The sequence below is a fragment of the Oncorhynchus mykiss genome, chromosome 2, assembly GCF_013265735.2.
Source record: "Oncorhynchus mykiss isolate Arlee chromosome 2, USDA_OmykA_1.1, whole genome shotgun sequence".
NCBI lineage: Eukaryota > Metazoa > Chordata > Actinopteri > Salmoniformes > Salmonidae > Oncorhynchus > Oncorhynchus mykiss.
The window spans coordinates 89,495,464-89,506,474 of NC_048566.1; the positions used below are offsets into that span (position 1 = coordinate 89,495,464).

Below are 11,011 nucleotides of genomic sequence, written 5' to 3' on the forward strand. Positions count from 1 at the left end.
AGTAGTCTACAGTACTACTGCCAAGAGATGAGCTATATGTGTACCATAGGAGTCCCCTCAAAGCCTACCATTGACCATGTACATACCCAGCGTCCGACAGAGCTGCAGGAGTTGTGACCCGTTTTTGTTGGTTATGTCTGTTGTGTCTTGATCCTGCTGGTCATCTATGAACATTTGAACATCTTGGCCATGTTCTGTTATAATCTCCACCCGGCACAGCCAGAAGAGGACTGGCCACCCCTCATAGCCTGGTTCCTCTCTAGGTTTCTTCCTAGGTTTTGGTCTTTCTAGGGAGTTTTTCCTAGCCACCGTGCTTCTACACCTGCATTGCTTGCTGTTTGGGGTTTTAGGCTGGGTTTCTGTACAGCACTTTGAGATATCAGCTGAAGTAAGAAGGGCTTTATAAATACATTTGATTTGATGTTGTCGTAGTTGTGTCTAGGGGGGATTATGGAGGAGGGAATGTTGTCAACTCCAGATAGGTGTTAGTCCCCCTGTGTGCTGAAAGTGTCAGGTTCTTGTCCAGTTCTGGCATTTAGGTCGCCACAGACTAGTACATGTCCCTGGGCCTGGAAATTGTAGGATGGTGAAGCTGTCATCGTTAAAGTATGGGGATTCTATTGGGGGGATGTTGAGGTAATTTCCTTATTAATTTCTAGCCAGATGTAAAATGTTCCTGTTTTGACTAATTTAATAGAGTGGGTTAGGTCTGCTCTATACCAAATTAGAATACTCCCTGAGTCTCTTCCTTGTTTCACACCGAGTAGTTTGGTGGATGGGACTACCAGCTCTCTGTAACCTAGAGGGAAACCAGTGGGTCCATCTCATTTATACCATTTTTCTTGTAGGATGACAGTCTGTTTTTCCAATTTCTTTGATGAAGTCTAGGTTTCTGCTCTTTAGGCCAAAGGCAGATGACCTCAGAACTTGTATATTTCAGGATGAGATAGTAAAAGCTTTGTGTTCCAAAGTGTCTAGTGTTGTTTTTGTGTGGTTTAGGCTCGGACCGTCACAGTAGGTATGAGCAGAGCATGTTGAGCATGATATACATATCTCTTAGGTCGCAGGATGGGGCTTGGGCGGGTGTAATAATGGGGGTTGGGCCTGTTGCTCTGGGCATATCTCCTACTGTCATGTTGAGGCCCTTGTCGCATGATGTTGGCAGAAGGGGCATAGGTCTAATATGGGGGGGCATAGTTCTAATATGGGGGGGCCTATATAGAGTGTGGCCAGGGTCTGCTTGAGGTGGTCTTAGCTGGTTGGGGTGTGGCTGGTGATGCTGTGGTCTGGGTGTAGGTCCTCTTGCCATGGGTTTTCTCAGTGCTCCTCCTTTTCTATGCTATATTTAAGCAATAAGGCACGAAGGGGTGTGGTATATGACCAATATACCACGGCTAAGAGCTGTTCTTAGTCACGACGCAACGCAGAGTGCCTGGTAACAGCCATTAGTTGTGGTATATTGGCCATACACCACAAACCCCGGAGGTGCCTTATTGCTATTATAAACTGCTCATCGACGTAATTAGAGCAGTGAAAATAAATGTTTTGTCATATTCGTGGTATACGGTGTGATATACAACGGCTGTCAGCCAATCAGCATTCAGGGCTCGAACCACCCAATTTATAATGGCAATTACACCATTTTATGTGCATGCTGCCACTTACTATGCGGGATGGAAACAGGATTCCCCCCAAAAACGGAACTACTAAAAAACAACCCCCCAAAAAATTATACAGTACCAGTCAAAACTTTGGACACACCCACTCATTCAAGGGCTTTTCATTATTTGTTTTACTATTTTCTACATTGTAGAATAATAGTGAAGACATCAACACTATGAAATAACACATATGGAATCATATAGTAACCAAAAATGTTTTAAACAAATCAAAAAATGTTTCTTCAATGTAGCCACTCTTTGCCTTGATGACAGCTTTGCACATTTTTGGCATTCTCTCAACCAGCTTCACCTGGAATGCTTTTCCAACTATCTTGAAGGAGTTCCCACTTATGCTGAGCACTTGTTGGCTGCTTTTCCTTCACTCTGCGGTCAAACTCATCCCTAACCATCTCAATTGGGTAGAGGTCGGGTGATTGCGGAGACCAGGTCATCTGATGCAGCACTCCATCACTCTCCTTCTTGGTCAAATAGCACTTACACAACCTGGAGGTGTGTTTTGGGTCATTGTCCTGTTGAAAAAAAAATGATAGTCCCACTAAGCACAAACCAGGTGGGATGGCGTATCGCTGCAGAATGCTGTGGTAGTCATGCTGGTTAAGTGTGCCTTGAATTCTAAATGAATCCCTGACAGTGTCACCAGCAAAGCACCCATCACACCTCCTCCATGCTTCACCTTGGGAACCACACATGCAGAGATCCCCCGTTCACTGATTCTGTGTCTCACAAAGACACAGCGGTTGGAGCCAAATCAGACGAAAGGATTGATTTCCACCTGTCTAATGTTCATTGCTCGTGTTTCTTGGTCCAAGCAAGTCTCTTCTGTGTCTGTTACTTGAACTCTGTGAAGCATTTATTTGGGCTGAAATTTCTGAGGCTGGTAACTCTAGCGCTTGAAGGTTTTTGCGACTGAACTTGAAGAAACTTTCATTCTGGAGTCGCCTCTTCACTGTTGACGTTGAGATTGGTGTTTTGCAGGTACCATTTAATGAAGCTGCCAGTTAAGGACTTGTGAGGTGTCTGTTTCTCAAACTAGACACCTTCATTTGTTTTCTTTTTTTCTCACCTTTATTTAACCAGGTAAGCTAGTTGAGAACAAGTTCTCATTTACAACTGCAACCTGGCCAAGATAAAGCAAAGCAGTGCGACAGAAACAACAACACAGAGTTACACATGGAATAAACAAGCATACAGTCAATAACACATTAGAAAAAAAAGAAAGTCTATATACAGTGTGTGCAAATGGCATAAGGAGGTAAGGCAATAAATAGGCCATGGTAGCAGAGTAATTACAATTTAGCAGATGAATGTACTCGTCCTTTTGCTCAGTTGTGCACTGGGGCCTCCCACTCCTCTTTCTATTCTGGTTAGGGCCAGTTTGCGCTGGTCTCTTAAGGGAGTAGCACACAGCTTTGTACGAGATCTTCAGTTTCTTGGCAATTTCTTGCATGGAATAGCTTTCATTTCTCAGAACAAGAATAGACTGACGAGTTTCAGAAGAAAGTTATTTGTTTCTGGTCATTTTGAGCCTGTAATCGAACCCACAAATGCTGATGCTCCAGATACTCAACTAGTCTAAAGAAGGCCAGTTTTATTGCTTCTTTAATCAGCACAAAAGTTTTCAGCTGTGCTAACATAATTGCAAAAGGGTTTTCTAATGATCAATTTGCCTTTTAAAATGATAAACTTGGATTAGCTAACACAACGTGCCATTGGAACACAGGAGTGATGGTTGATGATAATGGGCCTATGTAGATATCCCATTAAAAATCAGCCGTTCCCAGCTACAATAGTCATTTACAACATTAACAATGTATCCACCTTTTTAACACACAGGGTATCTTTTGTTTGGCAAGCAAACATTTACTACAGGCTGTGGTGTATCCACTACCATCTCTTCACTGGCATCTCTTGTATCCTCAATTATTTTGATTGCCTCTGCATAGGAGATTCAATTGACCGCTCTAACTTTTGCTACCTCAATATCCTTACCCCTTACAGGGCACTCCAGGAACTCAGGATCATGATCCCCACCACAATTGCAACACCGTCGTCCATCTACACACCGTTCTTCAGTATACTCTTTTCGTCTGCACACACTTGAAACATGGCCAAATCCTTTATAATTCTTACACTGCAATGGTTTGGGGACAAAAGCTCTTACGTATCTTACATAACCAAACTTCACATGCGTAGGTAATTGCTCTTTATCAAAAAACAACAGGACTGACAGACTATCTTCTTTTTTTACATTCACTCAGCAGGTCAGACGCCGGGCACCAACCCCACCCGGAATTCTCTTCAGGTATTCAACCTGAACATCCGTCGTCACCCCTGAGATGACTCCTTTGACGGGTGCTCTACTCCAAAGTTCAAAACACAAAACTTCTGTTGTCCGGATTCTTTTGAGGCCCACTGCAATCTTTCTCTGCTCGTCATAAATATAATTAATCAAAATAAGACCACTCCTGGTAACTCTGACAGACTACACTTTTTCAAGCGCATACTACATTTTCAACACCTCATAGAGGTTTCCTACATCTGCATCCTTACTCAACAACCGCATCCCAACAAGAAGCGATTCATTATAATTTACACACGTATCCTCCACTCCAATTTTAGACAATTTCCTTTTTGTACCAGTTTTCGATATAACTGTTGTCCATTCAGAACATTTGTCTTCACCAAATGTACTCAACATGCTGTTTCATTCAAACTGATCAACCACCTCTGCCTTCTTCTGGATCCGAACCTTCCTCTTCTTCTCTGCTCAAACGCCACTCTTGGAGGTAGACTGATCAAAAAAAAATGTTTATGCATTTTAGCTAACCCTAACCCTTTAACTACCCTTAACCTAATTATCCTGTTCTCCTAAACCTGCTACGAAAAGTCAATTTTGACAAAAGCTGTATCCCGTCTAGACAACTCAGTAGACTTGAGGTAGGTGCGTTTCCAAAATGTACATTATAGTCATTTAGCAGACTTACAGTTGTGAGTGGATATACTTTTGTGCTTTTTCCCTGTACTGGTACCCCGTGGGAGTCATACCCACAACCCTGGCGCTGCAAGAGCCATACTCTACCAACTGAGCTTTAACATCACTGAAGCTGCAGGAAAACAATACATCTGCTTAAAATATAAACAAAATAGACTTCAGCCAGTATTTTATCTATCTATTACATTTGATGTTATTGAATATTTCCACTACTATTTATTCATATCTGTTTTTGGCTGTGCCAATACAATTATTTAGGTGGTTAAATATAGTTTTTAAATCAGTAATAATAACCACTGAAATCCACATCCCTCATCCCAAATCCTACCCTTTACCGTGAGGGAGTAACATGTAAAAATGATCGTAGAACAGTGTCTAGTGGTAACTTCCTCTCCAATCTGAGAGCTGCAGAGAGATGAATCTTCGATCGATTGGTCGAGTCTGAGTATTATACCACACGGCGTGGAAACGAGCTCGTGGAACATTTAGGATTCAAAGTCACAGCTTACTGAAAAACAAACCTTATTGCAGTCACTCAGAAGACGGACATATAGTTTAGTGTCAACAGTAACGTTACCAGAATCTCCAACTGAAATGGCGAATGACAACGCGAAACTCTCCAAAAACCTCTTGCGTATGAAGGTAAGAAATGCATGCTAACTACAATAGTTAGTTATCATACTAGCCGCTAGGAATGTTGCCCCTGCTAGTAGGCACGTTGCTAAACCTCAGAGACGGTTTGATCCTCCAACTGTTGATGGATGGTAAAAGTGGCATCCAACTAAAACCGTATCCGATCTAGCTAGCTAGCCAAGTAACCTAGCTAACTTGGCTTGAGCAACCAGGCTAGCTTTGTTGGCTAACTTGCTTGGTTTGTCAGCTGGGACATCTTTGTCAACATACTTTTCGTAAATTAACTAGATTAATCTTGTTGTTTAGCTAGTTCAGACCTATGGCTATGGGTTCTCTCCAATAACATTTCATTTGTAAGTGATTCATAAGACACCCTGTTGAATTTACTCAGCAATGTCTCAGCAACTCTGATGCAGTGTAGAAGGTCCTGCACATCTTGTACTGTACTTCTACAATTGCCATTCTGTCTACTAGTTCATGCAAAGAGGCCTGGATGCAGATACAAAGAAGCAACTGGAAGAAGAGGAGAGGAGGATCATCAGTGATGAGCATTGGTATCTGGACCTGCCAGAACTCAAAGCTAAAGAGTATGACCCCTTTCACTGTCCACCTGCACATATTGGAGTAATTACATAAGGATGTAGACTAGTTTGAGGACACAGAACTGCCATCCTTTTCTAATGTCCAGCAACATACCATCGGACATTAAAGATAATGACAGTCTTCTCTCTAGTGTCCTCGGCTCAAATGTTGGCATATTTTATATTGTTCTTCCTGTCTTTGGTTAGGAATTTCATCATAGAAGAAAGAAGTTTTGGGCCTTGTGAAGACCTGAAGTATGGACGAATGTCATTCAAGGGGTTCAATACAGAAGTAGAGGTACTTATTAATTTACAATCACACCTTTTAAGGTTTATCAAAGTAAGATTGGATACATTTACATGTGATGTGACTGTTTCATTGGTGTAAATCTATTTTCTCCATCCAGAAACTAATGATCATCATGAATGCTCCAAATGAGGAAGAGTTGGAAGAGGAGGAAATTAGCAGAATGGAGACTGATATCACAGATGAAGACATGGCTAGAAGGTAGGAAACAACTCAAGATTTATTTTGACGAGATTTCAAACTGATTTGTTACATCGCCGTCTGATTAACTTTTCTCTCTACCTTGTAGGTACGAGAGCTTAGTGGGAAGCATGAAGAAGAAGTTTGCTAAGAAGCGGGAGAGGTCTGCAATTGAGGATGTTAATCAAAACGCAACTGAGACACACAAAAAAATAGCTTTTTTGAAGCCTCAGGACTGAGGGGATGCCTTTTTATTTAAATGAAGTATGTCAGGACTGTACAATGTTTTTATGTGCAACAATTTTTATTTTATTTTTACTGCTGTGTTTTCATGATCCGTAGGTAACTTCCAAAGATGTTAGACATATATTTTAAAGTTGAATGGATGTTATATATCCTCTTTTTAAAAGTACATTTCTTCAAGATGCATTGAGGGTTATGAACACAGGAAATGAAGCCCACATCCTTGTACCATGGACCAGGGTATAGTTGAATTAAAACTGTTACCCAATGTGGTGGCTTGTCTTGTTTTGTGAGAAATTGACAAAAACATACTACATTCAAACAATAACAAGGGTTTTCAATAGCCTTGCTTATGAAGCTGCCAAAAAAGTACAAAGCCAACAGTCACATTTCTCTGCCAACCAAGCATGAGGGAAGATGGAGAGATACTAATCTATGGAAGCATTCCCGTAAACAACCTTGGGAAAGAATAGCCCGACATCACATATCAGTTATCTCACATGTTATCAAGTCTTCGAACCCACTGAGGCTCCTGCCTGGAGCCCAGCTGGCAGACTGCTATTGAACTGAAACAGACTTGTAATAATCATGTCATAGAACCGTGTGGGGCAGAGGCGGTGGAGGCAGGGAATGAGCCAGGCCGACTGGCCAGGGGTGTAGACGGGTCTGGGAGCCACTGACATTAGGGCGTGGCACATGTCATCTAGCACGGGACGCAGGTCCTCTGAGGACATGACGGCCATCTTGGCAAAGCGTGCCTGGAGTGAGGAGATGTAGGCCTCGCCGTAGTCCTTCCGGACATCCTGGGATAGAGAGGTGAAGATCTCCTCTTGGTAACGGCTCCAGTCATCACTGCTACCGAAAATATCTGCGTTTTCAACCAAATGATAGACAAGTCTGTTTGTTGATTAAGTAAATCAAAAGGGTGAAAACAATTTATTGAAAGGTACAGTAGACTTAGCAATACACAAACTAAACAGCAGTAGAGGGTACATTTCCCCAACTAAGAGTGCTGAAGAACGGTACTGAACTTCTTCGCTGTCTCAGGTCATAGCATTTTCATTTTAAACTCATAACTGAATAATCATTATTTATTATACATACTTGTCTTGAAGCCTGCAGGTTGAATTGTGGATACATTGACGCCCCATCTGGCCAACTCTAGTCTCATCACTCCAGAGAAGGTGTTCAGGGCTGCTTTGGATGCTCCATAGGCCACAAACCCAGGAACGGGCACATCACCTGCACAAACAGATTTTAGGTTTATCATCAGGAAAGGGATAGGATTAACCTTGAGCACAGAGTTGCAAGTCAAGCTGGCTACGGAGATTAGTTATATTTACAGTTTCCTCACCTAATAAAGGCTGTCTGAGTAGTAGTGGGGGTTCTTGGCCAACTGTACTTGCTTTGAAGTTGCATTGGTGTCATAAGTGGGATAGTAGCCAGTATAACTTGCGAGTGACTGCTCAAGGTCAATCCTAACCCTTTTGTTTTGACAATAACCAGTCCAGATATGTTACCTGCCATACTGCAGACGTTGACTAGCCTGCCCCTGGAGTGTCGGAGCAGTGGAAGAAACACCTGAGAGACCTCTACTGCAGCAAGGAAGTTCACTGCCAAGCAGTTCCTGTATACTCTCACAGGAAGAATCTCTCCATCTGCCACATAGCCCAGGACTCCCGCATTATTCACAATCCCCCAAAGACCTGAGTCAAAGGGAGTGTGAACTTGAGACATTCCATGTCATGTGCATTATAGCATTATTTTGATCAGAAAATGATTACTTCTTTGTCCTTATATGTTAAGTTTGGTGCCTTTTCCAATGACATCTATTGGTGCTTTTCCACTGAGACTTACCCCCAAACTAGTGCGTCACCGGTGTTTTATGTTAATGTAAGCTCTAATGTTATGGTGTTTCCATTAGGAGTCTGACACTAAAGACTTGTGGCGGGCAGATTAACAACCTCTGCATCATGCAAGACTTTCTTTGTGAGAAGGTGTTAAAGTTCAGTTAGCCATTGTTACGTACAGTCAGTGGCCTGTAGCCATGAAGGGATGCATCTGGTCAACAACAATATCCAGATACGCTGTGGCGTTCAAGCGTTGCTTAATTGGTATCAAGGGACCTAGCGTGTGCCAGGAAAACATTCCCTACACCACCGCCACCAGGTAGGATAGGGCAATGGAGTCTGCCATCAGAATGATGCAACAAGAACCAGGATTCATCATGACCAGGCAATGTTTTTCCACTCCTCAATTGCCCAGTGTTGGTGATCACGTGCCCACTATTGCTGCTGCTTCTTATTTTTAGCTGGGAGTGGAACCCAGTGTGGTTGTGCGTTACGAGTTGTGCGTTACGAGATGCTGTTCTGCACACCACTGTTGTACTGCACCGTTATTTGCCTGTTTGTGGCCCACGTATAAGCTGCACAATTCTAGCCTTTCTCCTTTGACCTCTCATCAACTAGCTGTTTTTGCCCACAAGACTGCCACTGACTAGATATTTTTTGTATGTCGCACCATTCTCATTAAACCCTAGACACTCGTGCGTGAAAAGCCCAGGAGGCTTGCCGTTTGAGATTCTGGAACTGGCGTGCCTGGCACCGACGATCATACCACGCTCAAAGTCGCTTAGGTCACTCGTTTTGCCCATTGTAACGTTCAATTGAAGAGTAACTGAATGCCTCGATGCCTGTCTGCCTGCTTTATATAGCAAGCCATGGCCATTTGACTTACTGCCTGTAGGATCAAACCATTTTCGTGAACTGGGTGGTGTATCTAATAAACTGGCCACTGAGTGGGCATTGCCTCGGTTCCATGTCAGAGCCAGTTTGCCGGAGCCATGGCCCAGTGAGACAAGGGTGCTGGCACGCATCGATGGAAACAGAAAAGTCTGCCTTTTGGGTTCAACACTGGGGTAAATCCTTAGTGGAAATGCACCTTATGTGTCCTCAGTGCCTTATAGTTCTTGTAGTGAACAACACGTTACCTGCGTCCCCAACCTGAGTGCAAATGTAGTGGTGAGCCCGCTCTATCTGCGCAGCGTCTGTCACATCTAGCTGAAGGACTTGTAGCCCCTCAGACCCCAGTCTCTTCAGCTCCACTGCTCCTGGGCTGGTCTCATCCAGAACCCCAGCAAACACAGTCACTCCCAAGTCACTAATCCTTCTCGCTAGGGCATGACCAAAACCTGTATCACAACCTGTTCATGTTGAAGAGAAACAAATAAATGGGACACCAGAGCATACTGTTCCAATGTTCACTTGCACTTCATTCATGAGTACACAAAGTACTCAGCAGTATTGAAACCACATTCAATAACATTGTACAGAAGATTTAATTGGCCCCCATCATGACTATGTTATGAATAGACCACTATCAGTCATGTTTGATTGACAATGGTTGGTATGATAGTGTCAGTGTATGGCACCCATATACCCACATCACCTACCTGTAATCAGCACAGCTCTTCCATGCATCGTCAGCATGTCCACTCGTCTGCCCAGAACCACATAGCACAACCAGAGGCTGCAGGTCAGAAAGAGCAGACTGCGGTAGCCTGGAAGGGCCAAAAAGCACAGAGGCCCCCCAAGAGCCAAAAGTGCAAAGGTCCAGTATTCCCTATCATGACTCCCTCTCGCCTTAGTTATAATTGCCCCAATGTATAGGGCTGTAACTATTGTATACAGAGAAGAGAAATACCAGAATTCAATGTCAACACTCTCCATTCTATCCACTGGCAGGTTGGTCTTGCTCTTTCTTTCCTGATATCAGAGGTATCAATATCCTGTCCCCTTTGTTGGATATCCCCTTGGCTCTTTGACATGTGCATATCAAGTGTATCCTCAACTGAAAAACCCTGTAACCTTTAAAGAAACATTAACCCCACCCCTCGGTCACTGCCAGCCGACACCGCCAATCAACAGTACTGTTACATTAGTACATGTGGAAACAGGCATGGCTCTGAATGAAACCTGTTCTAAACCAGACATCGGGGGTGTATTCATTAGTTTCTTATTGGACAAGTTTGGGTGAGCCCCTCCTCTTCTTGGCCCATTTGCTAGTTTGGTTTCTGGTGAATACATCCCAGATGTGTGATAACAGCAAAAGCCTACTGTCCTGTTCTTATCATAACATCAGCAGGTGTGTCTGTTCCAGTTCACTCACCACTGATAATGGAGTTATTTATACTCACCTGAGGGTCTATACAAAACTTATAATGGCTTGCTATTTTTTTCCCGAAAATGTATCTGACGGTGCTGTTACTATTGCTGGGTCGGGGCTACAATCTATTTCAAGTATAAAACATGTATTTGAAAAAACTACGCTCCCTAAATTCTTTCTCATAACATCTAGTCAAGACAAACTCATTAAACTTAAATATTTAAATAGC

The 11,011-nt window shown here is 43.0% G+C and overlaps 2 protein-coding genes across 3 annotated transcripts; one reads left to right on the forward strand and one right to left on the reverse strand.

Moving 5' to 3' along the window:
* The first annotated feature begins 5,048 nt into the window (after positions 1-5,048).
* Positions 5,049-6,886, forward strand: mphosph6 (M-phase phosphoprotein 6). The gene is made up of 5 exons (XM_021576322.2): positions 5,049-5,316; positions 5,782-5,894; positions 6,096-6,186; positions 6,296-6,396; positions 6,485-6,886. The coding sequence occupies exons 1-5, from the start codon at positions 5,269-5,271 to the stop codon at positions 6,612-6,614; spliced, it is 483 nt and encodes a 160-aa protein (XP_021431997.2). The 5' UTR covers positions 5,049-5,268; the 3' UTR covers positions 6,615-6,886.
* On the reverse strand, positions 6,612-10,522 carry hsd17b2 (hydroxysteroid (17-beta) dehydrogenase 2). 2 transcript variants are annotated; one of them, XM_021576291.2, is made up of 5 exons: positions 10,070-10,521; positions 9,608-9,820; positions 8,139-8,324; positions 7,723-7,860; positions 6,612-7,486 (listed from the first exon to the last, which is right to left on the reverse strand). In XM_021576291.2, the coding sequence occupies exons 1-5, from the start codon at positions 10,344-10,346 to the stop codon at positions 7,125-7,127; spliced, it is 1,176 nt and encodes a 391-aa protein (XP_021431966.1). In that variant the 5' UTR covers positions 10,347-10,521; the 3' UTR covers positions 6,612-7,124. The 2 variants fall into 2 exon arrangements, with proteins under 2 accessions (XP_021431966.1, XP_021431984.1); XM_021576309.2 differs by lacking the exon at positions 8,139-8,324 and having other exon boundaries at positions 10,070-10,522.
* Positions 10,523-11,011: the final 489 nt, after the last annotated feature.